Below are 16,282 nucleotides of genomic sequence, written 5' to 3' on the forward strand. Positions count from 1 at the left end.
CATTGTGCTTGATACCTTTATAGTTATGATGACGAATTTCTACAGCAGTAGATTTCTGTCTGCACCTCTTTCCATTGAGGTTTACAGCATAGGTCGTGTCGCTAGGAGCTGTTATAGGCGATCGACTTACCACACGAGCGGTGCTTCCACAAATGCTACAAGTGAAAGAGAGACACCTAACAAATTACATTCAGATTTACACAGTGCTTTAGAGATGGTAGATGAAATATACGACACAAATTCTACAGCAGAGGAGGCAAGAAACAAGGACAAGGAAGGTCGACAGAAATATACGGAAGAAATGGATAAAGCGATTAATCTACTGAAAACAAATATAAAGAAGGAGTATAGACATAATAGGTATTTGAAACACACGGAGGAAAGAACATATCCTACTAGCAGGATACCTCCCACCAGCAGAACATATCCCAATAGTAGAACGTATCCCAATAACAGAACGTATCCCAATAACAGAACGTATCCCAATAACAGAACGTATCCCAATAACAGAACGTATCCCAATAACAGAACGTATCCCAATAACAGAACGTATCCCAATAACAGAACGTATCCCACTAGCAGAACGTATCCTACTAGCACTTCATACACTTTCCGGATCAATGTCCAAAAGATGAGACACGCATTGGTACCTTACAATCAAAGTGGGATTGAAGGACACGACCAAAAGCCTCCTAGGATTGGCCATGGGTTGACCAGGGTGCTATACCAACCTTTATCGTTACAAAAACTGAGGGACAATAGAAGTAGAATGTATAATTTCGATCCTGCTGTGGAGAATATTAATCCGGAGTATTTGGAGAGAAAAAGTGAAGAGGATGTACGTACTGATCATTCTGAGAGTAGACAATCCAAACCAATTTTCATCACACCCCATAAAGATGAATCTCTATTAAAAGTCGCCAATTATCATAAAAAAAAGTATATATCTTCATCAAGCTCCATGACCTCAATACTTTCTCAGTTGCACTACCTTCTATCCAATTTTAGAAGGTTAAATATCATTGATTCTTCAATCTCTAAAAACTTCCCTCAAAAAAACTGCAATTATTCGGAAAGTGCATATTTCCCGTCAGCAGTTATTCTGAGAAAGAAGAAGAACGGTATTTGTTCTATTGATTCAGATAGAAGCCTAGATAGAGAAATAGTCTTATCCGTACTAGGACATTATCTTGAAGACTTCCTAACGGAAAAGCCTCCGACTAGTTCGAAAACTGAAAACTATCATTATTCTAGCATAGACGAGTTCATTGTGAGGTCTCAATTAGATGCATATGATCCAAATCTACCTGGAACCGGCGTCTTTGATCTAAAAACAAGAGCTGTTTCTGCCATTAGGTATGACCTATCGCATGTAGAGAATAACAACAATCGAACCGGCTATGAAATAGATAAGGTTTATGGAGAATTTGAATCTTTAGAAAGAGAATATTTCGAATTAATAAGGTCTGCACTTTTAAAATATTCTTTACAAGCCAGAATCGGCAAAATGGATGGTATTTTTGTTGCATACCACAATATCTCTAAAATGTTTGGATTCCAGTATCTACCTTTAGATGAGTTAGATTACATAATCCACTCTTCATATAACAGCAGATTTGATAACTTGTTAGAGCAGAAGAACGAAATCACAAAAGGAATATATGGTGAGGAGGACTACATTCTACACTATAACCGGGACGACAGAAAGATTGCTTGTTTAGTGGCTAATAGAGAATTTAAACTTTCTATGAAACTTTTTAGTAATATTCTGAAACACGTTGAGCAGTTACTGAACTCGAACAACACGAAGTGGGAAAAATGTAAAATAATGCTCAAAACTGAAGTTGAAGAAAAGCAGACTAAAAGTGGCCGCTTCTTCAACGAACCGGTGCTCAATATTGTAGCACTGCCGTTATCTTCAGGATATGAAGATAAATCACTGCTGGTAAAGGACACTTCAAACGAACAATTAGCTAATGAACTAAGAGGTCTCCGCTCATATAATGAAAATATTTTAGAAGAAAGCTTAAATTCCTTGGTTGGCTTCAAAGTAAACGTTAAGCATTTTTACCATCATCATCCTAATACTACACATCTACCTGCTTTTGCTTCAAAGAAGAACGATCTTCTAGACGCTGAAGCCCGTGAATATATTTCTGGCATGATGAAGCGGGACTGGTACAAAGATATACCGTCTACACAGACTCCAAACTTTTTTCACGCATCAGATGTTTCAACTTGGGAGGTGAATTCTACTTTCACCGATATCATCGATAAACGAACTTTAAGGAGTTTATACTTAAAATATTTGGATGTCAAATTAAACGCATTAAAAAACCAAGTTATTACACGCCAGGAGCCCGATATATCCAAAAAGGATGAAATAATTAATCGAATCAAATTACTTCAAGCCCGCAGGGATCACCGTGAGAGTGGAAGTAACAAAAGACCATCTAATTTTGGCCCTACGCGACTACAAACAAAGCTGCGTGCATATGCCAAGAAGGGTGCCCTTCGAAGGAAGCTACTGGAAAGGAGTAACAACCTCCATATTAAAAAATAATAAACTTCATGTGGAAAAAGTAGTTTCATCCTTTTGATGTTTCTCACTCACATCCTTTAACTCGTGTAATTATTATACACTTAGTAGGTACGTCCATATAATGCATTATTCTTGTAAGTAATGTCCAACTCATTCAGAAAATTACTCTCTTAGAGCCGATTATTTTTATAGTAGCGATAAAGTTAAAATAAGGCTTCTTAAGCTTCAAGAAATGACAAATTTATGAGGATTGGAAACTGTACATAATTTTTTATCAATCAGATATAACCCTGGGACTGATGGGCTCGGGGCATTTTTGAGCTTTCTATTCCCTATATATTGTAGCTTATTTTCGTATGGCTGGGCTTTCCCAATTTTCACCGTTATTCATTGTATAAGCGAAAAAAAAACATAACAGGGGTGACTTATCTAAAATGTAGAAGTCAAAAAGGTGTAGATTGCTACTGATACAAACTAACAGATATCATCGCGACTTCCTCACATCACTTACTTCTTTTTCCTTTAAATATCAATGTTTTCATCATCATCGTCATCTCGACCTTCAAAAGAGCCATTACTATTTGACATTAGACTCAGAAGTTTGGACAATGATGTTTTGCTAATAAAAGGTCCTCCTGATGAGGCATCTTCTGTCCTGCTATCTGGTACAATTGTATTGTCTATTACGGAGCCAATTCAAATCAAGTCATTGGCTTTACGACTTTTTGGTAGGTTGAGACTTAATATTCCAACGGTTTTACAAACTGTTCATGGTCCACATAAACGATACTCAAAGTTTGAGAGAAACATATATTCTCATTTTTGGGATGATTTCAATATAAAAAGTTATTTCCAAAACTTGTATGATAATCATAATAATGGTAAAATGACTATTTCTAGTAAATCCTCAACAAATTTAGCAGCATTGCCCATAAGGAAAAGATCCCTTTCTACTGCATCGTTGATATCTAGTAATGGCCAGACAAGTACAAGCAAAAACTATCACACCTTAGTAAAAGGTAACTACGAGTTTCCTTTCAGTGCAATCATTCCTGGTTCGTTATTGGAGAGTGTTGAAGGTCTACCAAATGCTGCCGTCACTTATACTCTAGAGGCTACCATCGAAAGACCTAAGCAACCCGACTTAATCTGTAAAAAACATCTAAGGGTTATTAGAACACTAGCTACGGATGCAGTTGAGTTATCAGAAACCGTATCAGTAGATAACTCCTGGCCTGAAAAAGTCGATTATACAATATCTATTCCATCCAAGGCGATTGCTATCGGTTCTTCCGCCATGATAAATATCTTAATTGTTCCTGTATTAAAAGGACTAAAACTAGGTCCCATCAGAATTAGTTTAATGGAAAGTTCTCAGTACTGTGGTAGCTTTGGAGGAATTATTAGCCAAGAAAGAGTAGTGGCCAAGCTAAAACTGAGAGATCCTTTGAAACATGTTGCTCAAATAAAAAAGAGGAGGAGCCTAAATGAAGGTGCAGACGGGGGAATTGATACAGATATAGGTGAATTTCAAGATAAATGGGAAGTTCAAGCTCTATTAAACATACCTGCAAGCTTGACTAAATGTTCTCAAGACTGCCGCATTTTATCTAATATTAAAGTTCGCCACAAAATAAAGTTTACTATAAGTTTACTCAATCCAGACGGCCATATATCTGAATTGCGCGCGGCACTACCAGTTCAATTATTCATTTCACCGTTCGTTCCAGTTAACGTAAAGACTTCCGATGTCATCGAAAGAACTCTCAGTACGTTTGGCCCTTCATATAAAGTATCATCCCAACATGATAATTCTTTCAGCAACAAGAGCTTCACAAATGACACTGAGGAAGACGTAATTTTTCAAAGATCTGTATCCGCGTTACAATTGTCTTCAATGCCAACTATAGTGTCTGGATCCATTTTAAACATCAATAACACTGATGCGGAAGCTTCTACAGCTACTGATGCGACTATGGTAACTAGTTTAATGGTACCTCCCAACTATGGCAATCACATCTATGATCGCGTGTATGGTGAGGTCACTAATCAAGATGAAACTTCAACACCGGCACCTATAGCCGCCATTGAATCACAGGCTCTTCACGATATTCAAAACTTGTATATATCTGATAGCAATAATAGCAACAACAGCAACAAACAGTTTTTGGCACCAAATCCTCAAATCAAGATTGAAGGTGACAGGTTAAATAATTGTGAATCCCGAGGGGACAGCGTTAACAATAGTAGCTTGAATTTGGTTAATAATTACTCGACAGTTGGTGACAGTGGAAACAGCAACAGTACCTACGGAAATAGATACAATCCCAACATTAATGCTGGGCTGAATAGTCCTTCGCTAACACCAAGTTTCGCGCATTTGTCAAGGCGGAACTCTTACAGTCGCCAAACTTCTTCTACCTCCTTGAAGAACGAATTAGAATTGACAGATTTGAGCAGAGTTCCCTCATACGATAAAGCCATGAAATTTGACATGATTGGCGAGGATCTTCCTCCAGCTTATCCAGAAGAAGAAGTCGACATTCAAGAAAACAAAAAGACTGAGCTAGAAAGACCACAAATACTTCATCATAAGTCTACGTCGTCTTTGTTGCCCCTTCCGGGCTCAAGCAAGAGTTCTAATAACGTGAAAAGCTCGTCAAGCAGGACATACTTATCCCACTCTCCATTGCCAAAAAATAAAAATGGATCCTCGGTATCTCTACAGCAATTGACGAGAAGCAACACAGATAGCTCCTTCAATCTAAATCTTTCTTTCACATCAACGAAAAATGGTTCAGGAAGCAGACACTTTCCGTTTAATATGACACCATCGTTGGCGAATAATTCAGGTACCAAAAACAACTCGTTTATTGATAAAACTGAGCCTAAACAAAAAGCAGAAGATAACTCTATGAACCCAACTGACACGCGAAGATCACGTTCTTCATCTTTTCGTAGCAATAACAGCAACTCACCATTAAGACAAGGAACAGGTTCATTTGCTAATTTAATGGAGATGTTCACGAAACGGGATCGCTCATAGTCTGCTTTCTTCTTAGCCTCCGAACTTCAGTGAAAATATAAAAATAATAGTCCATATAAGTTTGTAAATTGTGCATATATAGTTTGATAGATTGCTTTCATATTTCACGTTAGTTGAAATGATAATATAATGATTAAAATACAATCCGTTAGTATTTGTAAAATATAGAACATCCTTGCCGAATTATATAGGAAAGTCACCACTCTCATTTTGCCGGACAGAATTTGAGGCCTAATTTTTATTGCGTCATTATTCTTGGGACAAGAACATTCAATAGATCTTCATTTCAAAACTGGCAAAGACAAGTATCCTTCATGTTTGCTAAATGATTTTGCAAAAAGATTTTCCCGACAGTTGTAAACATATCTGGTTATCTTCTCGATGGAATTCAATGTGCTTTGATGTATTTATTCTTTAGTACTTCTTCTCCACATTTTTTTGACTTTGCCGAATTGTTTAATCATGCATTAAAAGTTATGAAGATCTTGAATACACGCGATCTATTCTATTTCATGTACTTAATTGAACTGTGAACCTACTGAACTTATTATTTATATGTTAAATTGATGTGCCTTAAGTACAGCTGACAATGTCAATCGAACGATTATCTCATGCTTACAATTACAGTATTTTAAATGTTAATCTTCACCAAAAAAGAACTGATGTAGGATCATTCGCAGTTATGGTATGCATCGATTAACCACTCTTTCTCGTTCCACAATCTGCTATGTTCTTGCTAGCCTTGTATCGCTCATCATTCCAATACTGCTTAATCAGCCTTCTAGAAGATCGTTCCGTTTCAGCCACTCGCCCCCTTCAAAGCTTGCGCGGCTGAGTTTTAAGAGGGGGCTGCTTTTTGTGAATGGCGATCTACTACTGATAGTAGTAAGACGCTAATACATACATACTTAAAGCCTTTTGAAGATTTCACACCTCCTTAATATACCAACCGATGCATAGATTCAGAAAGTAAAGACATTGGACCAACGCTTATTAAAATAATAGGTCTTCCTTAACAAATACTTCCTGGTTTTTAAGTTTGCTATAGATCAGGCCCCTCCCTGGCAAAACAACAATAAATTTATCATGGTTTCTGTTTGCCGGGACTACGACCTGCAAACCTGCTATAGGAACATCTCCTTCAATGTACCAGGACCAAAGTTTAAAGAAATAAACAGAAAAAACCTAAAGGGACAACCCAAAAAGAAAGACAGTTTTCAACCTTCAGTCGCCTTTGACACCGTGCCTTCTACTGTAGGTTATTCTTCTATAGATGACAGTAGAGAGGGATTCAAAGGGGTACCGGTTCCAAATCATTACACAATGGAAGAGTGTTATGATAATGAAACAGACTCCTTTTCGCCGAATTTACAATATTATTTGAGAGACGCATTCCGATCATCACCCTCTTTGAATACTAGAAAAGACAATAAACAAGAAGTCAACAGATCTCCATTGAGATCCTCGAAGTTCTTGGAGAAGAATGCTGACATTAGGAAATATTTCTTGGTTTCCCAGAATGGAAAAATAGTAAGGAGAGATTATCCAAGTGCGCCTGTGATTACTAATGAAGCATTGATGATAAACAGGTTTGAGAAAAACTGGATGAGATTGCGGCGCCAAAGAAAATCACAAATAAATGAAAGGCTGGATAAGAAGAAAGAATGGTTCACTTATCCAGAACTTATATTTTCCGAGGAACGCATTAAACCGATGTATAGAGACGATGATGCTGTACCTTGTACGAAAGAGCAGAAAAGAAAACATAAGATCTTTCAACAGAAGGTTGGATATTCTAATAACCCTAAAACGATACTTTGCTACATTAACGGAAAAAAACATACATGGGTTGCTCTAGATTGGACCCTTTGCAAGTTTGCACGAAACCTGGATCATATTGTGGTTATAACTACATTACCAAGACTGATATCCAACAAGAAAAAAAAGTCAAAGGATGACACAGAATGGACATCGGGATATCAAAAAGAAGTCATCAACAAAAAATTAAGTAAGATCTTCGATTATATTCTCCAGCTTGTGAAATTTGCCAAAATATCAGTCAAGGTTACTTTGGAAATAGTTGTAGGTAAAACTAAAAAGACCCTGATAGATGCTATTAATGTCCATACCCCAGATTTCTTAGTTCTTGCTACTTTAAAGCATGAAAGAAATGAAAATCTTATTACATATAAATCCAAAAAGTTAACTGATGTTTTTCCTGTTAGTTATCCAATTCCTGTATTTGTCGTTCCCTCAAAAAGAATGTACTCGTTTGAACTAAACTTGCAAAAACAAGTGAATGAACATTTTGACAATAGCAATGATAATAACTATACAAAGTATCAAAATGGGGACGGAGGTAGCATGAACAGTTCACAACTCAAGAAGAATATAATATCAGTTATTTCTTCGCAAATCTCCATAGATTCATATACAGAAGACCTCAAAAGACAAGGTTACATAAAAAAACACCCCAAAGCTTCTGAGGATTCTATTCGGAAGAAGTTAGTAGATGTTGCGCAACACTCAAGAAAGAAGATTACTGGTGATATAAAAAAATTGCAAAAGTGTGAAAAAGATAGGGAATCTATTACAGAAAAGGTCTTGTTGACCAAGATTGATATCATAATCAAAGAATCCTTGAAATCTTCTCTAATCATAGAGACACTGCCTGACAATAATTTATCGCAATCCTGTCACAGTTCTCAAATCACTAACTTCAAAAATGCTCTGATAGGTAATGAGCCCAAAGGTACAAAATTTAGGAAATCGTTGATACCATATTCTTCCTCAGAAGAACAAGATACCTCAGAAACCATTAAACTCAGCAGCTCACCTACATCCCAAATTAAATTTGCGACCTCTGTTAAACACAAAGATGGAAGAGCTGCTCTTGGTAAAGTCAGAAACTTGCCTGATATGAGGCATAGTATTTCTTACGAAAAAGAAAATTCGTTTGATCCCTCTGATAAAAGTGGTAGTACTGACAATAGCATTTCCTTGAGGAAGGTAAAAAGTGCTGGTACGTTAAGGAAAATCAAAACAAACGATTCTTCTAGTAGTGCGGGGTCTAGAAAAAGCTCATCCAGCTTCAGTACTGTAAATACTTTTACTGGGGGAGGAGTAGGAATCTTCAAGGTGTTCAAAAGTGGAAGTTCCTCCGGGAATAAAACATCTAGTAGAAGAAATAGCAGCAGTAGTGATGTTATGGAAAACGATGCTAGTAATGGTAAGAAAAAAAAAAAGAAAAAGAAAAAGAAGTCATTATTTTCATTCGGTAAAATATAAGTCAATAGTTTCTAGGCATCACACATCTCTACCTTTCCAGTCAATTCATTGATGTAAACAAAAAGTTCATTAGCAGACAGTTAGGGCAGCAATGGGATGGCAGAAGACATTAATCTTATTTCTCTTTTCCTGTCATACATAATGACCTATTTACACGTACACACATATTAAGTATGTATATAAAATCTCCGCAGAAGAAAAACAACATCGTCATCAGTTTTTGGCAATCTTGGCCAAAATCTCAGCGTCCCTGAAAAGAATAACTTCGTCGTCGTTACCCAACTTAATGGTAGAACCGCCAAATTGTGGAATCAAAACCTGGTCACCAACTTTAACTTGAGGAACAACCTTATTACCATTAGCATCAGTAAACCCTGGGCCTACGGCAACAACCTCTGCTTGGTTTAGCTTTTCCACATTTTTTTCAGGCAAATACAATCCGGATGCTGTCTTTGCTTGTGCTTTAATTCTTTGAACAAGAACACGGTCCATCAATGGAACGATGGATTTAGCGGACTTCAAAAGGGTGGACATTATTTTCTTTATTAATTAACAGTGAGACGTTTGGTCAATAGCTTGCTAATAAAAATTATTCAAATTGAAGTACTGAAAAGAAGTTACTTGGCATTAGCAAGTTGACTAATTTTATACACTGAGGCTTCTTTTTCTTATTATAAGATTCTAGAAATTTCTATCATTGATGACGATTATTACCCCGTTACCGACTTTTCTCGAGATTGAAACTGGGCGGCTAATAAAAAACCCTAAAGAGATAGACATTTACCTTACCAAACCTAGCATTTATAGAAGCAATTACCACTGTGACCATGATAAGAATACTATACACACGCATGGAGAGCTAAAGCCGTGAATCCTCATCTCTCAATTGTCCTGAGGGAAGTGTTTGTCACCTGAAAGAGGAGGTTACTGAAGAAGCAAGGAGAGGAGCAGTAAGCAAACACTCTCTTATCAAATGGAATTAACTCACGCTGGAGAAAATACATTTTCTAAAATACAAGGACTTTAATATCGTGAGTTTAAAACGCAAGGAAAACTCCGGGTAACTAAAGGAGGTTTTGACAGTAGATAACAACAGTGAGCAGTTTAAGGGTAAATGGCTGTTTGGTTATAAAAGAAGGGTGGAAAAGTTTCCAGCTCTCACAAGATCAAGCGCAAAACATATTAAATCTTGCTATTGAAATGGGTGCTGCATATAAAATACTTGGAAAGACCGTTCAGCCTCATGTATTGGCTATATCTACGGGGGTTGTTACAGCTGCAGTGACATACTATTTCACGATGAAACCAAAGAGTAGTAACGAAGCTAAGGATATTTCGCATTTGAACGAAAAAAAAGATGATAAGACTGCCAACATTAATGGGAAGGATGATGATGTTATGAAGAGTATTGAGGGATTTTTAAATGATTTGGAGAAAGATGCAAAGCAAGATACGAAGGCCAAGGGATCATAGAATTTACTATCCCTAAAATGGTAGTCTTCGTTGTTCCATTTAAAAGAAAAATTAAATTTTATGTAGTATAATTGCCTTTGATATTTTTAGCGATCAGCCATTTAACATTCTTTTCTTTATGTAGATATACATTATCTTCATATATTTCAATATATTCTGAATAGCAAAAAGATGATGAAAGGAACAGTTAATAGCATTTAGAAAATGTTGGGCCAATTGTGAAGTATAAAAAAACTTAGTTGTTGGAATCCGTGTTGTTACTTTAAGAATAGTTCAAATCCGCAAAAATCATACTAGCAGAAAAATCTACTAGCATGTTCGCTATTTAGACACAAGAGATGTAATAAAGATAATAAAAGAATTCGAGAACAGAGGAAACATAGAAACAGCCGATAAAATTCTCTTGTAATTTCGTAGCATGAAGTGCAGGAACTCAAGCGATGAGTAAGAACTACTGACAGAAACGATGTATTCACAGGCTTATAACCTTGATTCTTTCATTCGATTTCATTTTTGAATTATATACAGAGTGAGTAAAGTCACGATAATGAACATTTCAATTAATCCTCTAACGAGAAATTAACACTATCTACCATGACTATAGAATATTCCATAAAGAATTACTCTCATCTACATCAATAGATCGTCCAAACTTTGAGCTGAATCCTTCTTGATCAAATCTAACATCCCTTCGGGCAAAATTGGTTTACCTTCTTTATCAAGGACATATCTAAATGGCATTTCCGTCGCTTCATTTTTATTGAATCTGAATTCAGGGTAGTCAATGAACTTGATGTCTTCAAATCCAGTTTGGTCTTTAATAATTAACTGTGTTGTCCTAATGGCCGAATCTGTAGTCATTTGTTTATCACCAAGTCTTCTGCTAATTAGCAGATTTGGATAGGTAGTCTTTAGTTCTTTGGTACGATCTCTTGGAGGATGATCACCTAGTATACCGCCAAATACGAAATAGTCAAATTTGGCAGCATCTTCAGGCTGTAAATCGATAGTAGCCCTAGGATCCAATAAGCAAACTCTGCCGTCTTTTAGAGCCTCCAGATCCTTGAAATCTTCATTAATGCCCTTCAAATCCTTTGTTGTCCATCTTAAACCAAGTGTTAATAATTTTTTTGGGATGTCTTTCTCAGTCGTACCCTCAGGTAACGATGATAATACTAAATTTTCAGGTCCCACTTCTCTTAATATTTGGCTATACTCTAAAATGACCCATTCGCTGAATCCTTCCTCCATATGTTCAATAATGTACTTCATCGTATCTAACGTAATTTTTTACTGCTCTCTCGATCTATGTCCTCATTTAAAAATACACACTTAAAGCAAAAGAAAGAAAGATATAGTCACTTGCAATGCTCGATGAGCTTGTCGAAATTTTCAAGATTAGAATAGCGAGCAGGAGGGAACTGAAAAGATGCCAATTATCATTACCCGCAATATAAAAGCATAGAAGTAATAAGGGAAAAGAAATAAAGGAATACAAAAATTTGAGCAAATTGTACACTGTGTTTGTTATTTGATCAACTCTTCTTATTTTTCACATATATTTCGGATACATTTTCATGGTTGGTTAAGATTTCTTTCAAGATAAACGCTGCAATATCAGGTTCTTCAAAATAAGAAACGTGCGATTTTATAGCGGATATAAAATCGACTTCTAGCAGACTTGGCGACATGGCATAATCCAAACGTCCTGTGTAATTTAAATTTGTAAGCATTTTCGTAAGGTTTTTTGATAGTTTGACGTCAGTTTTTCCTGACAAAATTTTCCCGGATTGCGAATCATTTTCATCAATACTAGGTAAATCTTTCCATATGTTTTCACCAAATTGCAGAACTTTTGAGGTCAATCCATAGGCTTCACTACAATGAGGTAAGTAAGTCTGTTCGTAATGTGCCATTTCTTTACTCACAAGGGGTTCCATCCTGTAAGAGACGGGATCACAAACGTGGTAAACATTATAAATGTCTTTGCATTGCGGTCTTTGTACTGTCAATTTTCTCTCCAAGTCATTAGGAAATTCTGAACGGTCACCAATTTTGGTTCTTTGAATTAACTTTAGCAATCCAATTGGTGAACCAATAAAGAATAGGTTGTCTACTTGGAATTCCAGTTTATATTTTTGCTGCTTAGACAGAATATCGAACAATATCATACTGCCCAAAGAATGGCCCACCAAATGAACTTTCCCCTCAAACTCTGGGTTGTATTCTTTAAAAATTCGGAATGTTTTATTCAATTGAGAGGTTACTTGCTGAAGAATCATTTCTTGGTAATATGGTTCGACATACAGCAAAATATCTAAGAGACCATCTGCCAATAATTTCCTCAGGGGTAGCACACCATTTACTGTGACTTGTGACAAGGTTGGTAATTCAGGATTTTCGATATTTTCCTCCTTCGCATCAGTTTGGAAATTTATTGAATGTCTCCAAGTAATAGGCAGCACTTGAACATTACAGTTGCATTTGTGATCAGATGCTGTATTTAGTGATTGTAATTTTTCAGAATTGTTGTATATTTTTTTCATATTAGATCTTAATAAATTTATTGTATGCGCAAAATTGACGTATTCGTACTTCTTGCCCAAAGTCTGACCTATACCATGAACACAGAGTACTAAGTTATCTACATCTCTCTTGTTGCTTCTATGTTCTCGATCTTTTGCACCTGGGTTGTTGCCAGTCTTTATTTTGCTACTAGCATTGGCACCTTGGTTATTATTCGCATTATTATAGTCTGTTTCCATTTGCTTTTCCAAGCTCTTTGCATCGGCTTGATCTTTATTTGCATTACCGTTGAACAATTGTAAGAAGTCCGACACATCGAAAAGGTTTGAAACTTTCTTCTCTAATTTTGTTTCAATACTGCTTGATTTTGGGCTACTACTACCATCTGCTACAGCTGCGTCGGGTGTTTTCCCTGCCGCAGAGGTTTGTTTGTTTGATGTCGAAGATGTTTTCTTGTACGATCTTGTAATCATTGTAGCATTGATCGGTAAAGACTGGGCCAGATTAGACCTTAAAAAGGCTAGTTGCAGTTTGCCGCCATCTAAATCCGATAGCAAAAACGCGGTTTGCTTATTAGTAAATAAAATAAACTTGAAAGAAGATTCATTCCCATCTTTATCGCCAGACCCTTTGTCCTGCTCTTTTCCATTTTCTTTATCGATTGGGTATTTACCCTTGAGCCTGAATATATCTTGTAACTCTGTAGAGGGTGTTGTGGTCGCATCGTTATTGTTTTTATCGAACTTGACCTCTTTATATAAGCCTTCGATTTCCAGGGTAAGATCACTAGATAAAGGTTGATTTGAGGAGTCGAACCAGATACCCCTTCGTACCTGGTAAGTGGGGCCTTCCCAATAGGTAGGAGATAATTCCATTTGAGAGAGGTCTACTTTGAATAGATAGTCTTCGTTGACTAGAACGGGCCTGCTTTCTTGGTGCTTACTAGCCTTTTCGAGACGATTAGAGTCATCATTGGAGAATGGTTTGAATTTTTGAGGCGATTGAAAAGTCTTGTATGTGGGTAAATAGGGTTTGGAGTTGGGTATGTCTATGGCATAGAACCATGGAACGTATGTATGGTGCAACCTCACGAAAAGGTTTCTAAAACAGGTGCTGGCCCGGAAGTATCGATGACTAAGCCGCAGCATGCCTCTCAATCGTTTTTTTCAAGTATATTGAGCAGTTATTGGCTTGTAGAGGGAAAGCACAACCTACTTTTTCTTAACAAGCGACCAATAAGGCCAAAAAAACAAACAGAATATTATATTACGTAATTTACTTATTTATAAAAGAGTACTATGTATGGGATCCACGTAGCCTTGATTTTGATCTTAAATTGTAATAGGAAGAAGACTTTGCGATACTGGTAGAACATTCAAGTTCATGAGTCAAAAGGGCAGCTTTCCTTGGCTTTTTATCGGTGGGACTTGCTCTCAATCTTTCTCTTAAAGGTAAATCTTCACTGGCGACAGTGGTATTCAAGTCTAACTTTCTCTTACGTAGCAGTTTTCTTTGCAAAGAGGAGGACAACACTGGTGGAGAGGGAGGGTCTGTCGTTGCCGGCGCTGTAGTTGTTGCCGAGGGAGACGCCGAGGGAACATACGAAGCCTCATCATCGGATTTGGGAGATTCTTCTTCCAGTTCTTTCTGTTGCTTTAATTGTAGTTCCCGCTGCTTTAAGAATTCATTCAAGTCATTAGGAGTTTCATTAACCATATCAATCAATTTTTTGAAATCGTCTTTGTTTTTGTATAATTTTTCTAGATGAGGAGTGTCCTTGATGGTTTTTTGGGCCCTTGAATTGTTTTCTGTGGAGCCCATGGATGACTGGGGTTTAGGAATTGCAATATCAGAGGGAAGATACTCTTTATTTGGGTCTAGATTCAATTTCTCGAATTTGGACAAAATTTCTGGATCTTGCTTATCATTAGGAAGTAATTTTTGGTTGTTTAAAACCGCCAATGGTTGGCTGGAATATAACTTGGAATGTTTTAGCCGTGTATGATTTACGATACCTTGAGCGGAAGTGAAGCCGGAACGATCGCATTTGGAACACTTAATTATTACCAAAATCCCGTCGAATCTTCTAAAAATGGGCTCATTATTTTCAGTTTTGCCAATGATACCGCTATTGCTTGTCAAACAAGTGCTACTGTAATTACGCCTGTGATTGAGATGCATTTGGCTTGGCTTAAAGGGGAGTATTTGAAAACCTTGCTGTTCATCTAGAGGGGAGATTGAAGAGGAACGGGGTGAAGAAATCCCATCCGATTTGGAGTGAGGCAACGAAACGACAGTGGGTTTGTTCATGGCTTCCGATATAGATTTGGAACCGGTCAACCTGTAGTCTATTATATTCGAATTTGCCGGCCGAAGCACGGAAGGCTCCAGCAAAAGCCCATTACTCTTGCTTCTGGTATGGTAGTGATGGTGGGACATGCGTGCTGTCGACAGATTTGTGTTGCTGCTTGAAGATAGGGGCTGGCAATTCATGTTGTAATCCGATAGAACAGGGTATGATACGTTGTAATCTGCGGAGGATCCGTTTATGTTGTCTATTCCGATGCTGTCATGAGGGTGGCCGCCGAAGGTGTTATGCTGTTGCCGTTGTTTTATTTTAAGTTGATATGCTTGTTCGATTTTGTTCAGTAGGCCCGTATCGTTATGGAGGCTTTTCAAGAGGGCCAGTTTTGCGTTGACCTTTTGAACATTTCTTCGCAAGTGGCCAATATGCTTGTGATTGAGCATTATATGTAGGTTCAGGACATTTAGTATCTCCCCCTTGGCACATTCATACTTCAACCGCTGGGTATTTTCACTGTCTTTGTCCGTACTACCGGTGGCGGTGCCCATTTTGAAAGGCTCATCCATGTTGTTTTCTAAATCCTGAGGAGACTTGGGCGTGGTAACTTGGTAAACACTGACCATCCTAGAAGAAAACGATGAAGAGGAGATATGATGGTGACGCTGGTGCTGTTGTTTATCTTGGGTGGGACTCATCGTGAGCAGATGGCCATGTATATAAAGTGCCGCGTGAGACGAGTGGACCCGAAGAGCAATACTATACAGAAAACTAGAACGAGTTAATGTAAAGGAACACTAGCTTAGCGACGTAGAAAAGGGGAAACCACCAGAAGTAAAATGCGCATTCGGCGGGCCAACTTTCTCTTCTTCTTCTTCTACTTCTTCTTTTACACGGGTTCTTGCTCTCTGCTCTTCCTGCTTCTTCCTTGTTTGTTTTTCCCGCTTCCTGCGGCTATGCACAGTGGCGAATGCACTGCACGTGTTTCTGTGACGGGTATCCCTCACTTGCGGGTTACCTTGAAATATATCATGAACAACGGCAGAGTCTACGGTTACCGCAAAAGGGAAAACGTCAATAAAGCTAGACAATGTTAGTTCGTGCC

General features: G+C 37.5%; 8 protein-coding genes across 8 annotated transcripts; 4 read left to right on the plus strand and 4 right to left on the minus strand.

Annotated features, from left to right (window-relative positions):
* Nucleotides 1–25: 25 nt before the first annotated feature.
* PET127 (Pet127p) lies at nt 26–2,563 on the plus strand (the record flags this gene model as incomplete). Its single annotated transcript, XM_056225657.1, has 1 exon — nt 26–2,563. One exon carries the CDS (start codon nt 26–28, stop codon nt 2,561–2,563), a length of 2,538 nt encoding a protein of 845 aa, XP_056079454.1.
* A 511-nt stretch (nt 2,564–3,074) lies between these two features.
* Nucleotides 3,075–5,588, plus strand: ROD1 (Rod1p; the record flags this gene model as incomplete). The annotated part of the gene is made up of 1 exon (XM_056225658.1): nt 3,075–5,588. The coding sequence occupies one exon, from the start codon at nt 3,075–3,077 to the stop codon at nt 5,586–5,588; it is 2,514 nt and encodes an 837-aa protein (XP_056079455.1).
* A 1,086-nt stretch (nt 5,589–6,674) lies between these two features.
* On the plus strand, nt 6,675–8,876 carry SMKI15G1760 (uncharacterized protein; the record flags this gene model as incomplete). The annotated part of the gene is made up of 1 exon (XM_056225659.1): nt 6,675–8,876. The coding sequence occupies one exon, from the start codon at nt 6,675–6,677 to the stop codon at nt 8,874–8,876; it is 2,202 nt and encodes a 733-aa protein (XP_056079456.1).
* Nucleotides 8,877–9,089: 213 nt separating this feature from the next.
* HSP10 (Hsp10p) lies at nt 9,090–9,410 on the minus strand (the record flags this gene model as incomplete). Its single annotated transcript, XM_056225660.1, has 1 exon — nt 9,090–9,410. The coding sequence occupies one exon, from the start codon at nt 9,408–9,410 to the stop codon at nt 9,090–9,092; it is 321 nt and encodes a 106-aa protein (XP_056079457.1).
* Nucleotides 9,411–10,076: 666 nt separating this feature from the next.
* Nucleotides 10,077–10,349, plus strand: MCO10 (Mco10p; the record flags this gene model as incomplete). Its single annotated transcript, XM_056225661.1, has 1 exon — nt 10,077–10,349. One exon carries the CDS (start codon nt 10,077–10,079, stop codon nt 10,347–10,349), a length of 273 nt encoding a protein of 90 aa, XP_056079458.1.
* Nucleotides 10,350–10,979: 630 nt separating this feature from the next.
* On the minus strand, nt 10,980–11,621 carry SFM1 (protein-arginine N-methyltransferase SFM1; the record flags this gene model as incomplete). Its single annotated transcript, XM_056225662.1, has 1 exon — nt 10,980–11,621. One exon carries the CDS (start codon nt 11,619–11,621, stop codon nt 10,980–10,982), a length of 642 nt encoding a protein of 213 aa, XP_056079459.1.
* Nucleotides 11,622–11,884: 263 nt separating this feature from the next.
* Nucleotides 11,885–14,023, minus strand: DDL1 (putative carboxylic ester hydrolase; the record flags this gene model as incomplete). The annotated part of the gene is made up of 1 exon (XM_056225664.1): nt 11,885–14,023. One exon carries the CDS (start codon nt 14,021–14,023, stop codon nt 11,885–11,887), a length of 2,139 nt encoding a protein of 712 aa, XP_056079460.1.
* Nucleotides 14,024–14,171: 148 nt separating this feature from the next.
* Nucleotides 14,172–15,875, minus strand: AHC1 (Ahc1p; the record flags this gene model as incomplete). Its single annotated transcript, XM_056225665.1, has 1 exon — nt 14,172–15,875. One exon carries the CDS (start codon nt 15,873–15,875, stop codon nt 14,172–14,174), a length of 1,704 nt encoding a protein of 567 aa, XP_056079461.1.
* Nucleotides 15,876–16,282: the final 407 nt, after the last annotated feature.

Source organism: Saccharomyces mikatae (assembly GCF_947241705.1).
Source record: "Saccharomyces mikatae IFO 1815 strain IFO1815 genome assembly, chromosome: 15".
Lineage (NCBI taxonomy): Eukaryota > Fungi > Ascomycota > Saccharomycetes > Saccharomycetales > Saccharomycetaceae > Saccharomyces > Saccharomyces mikatae.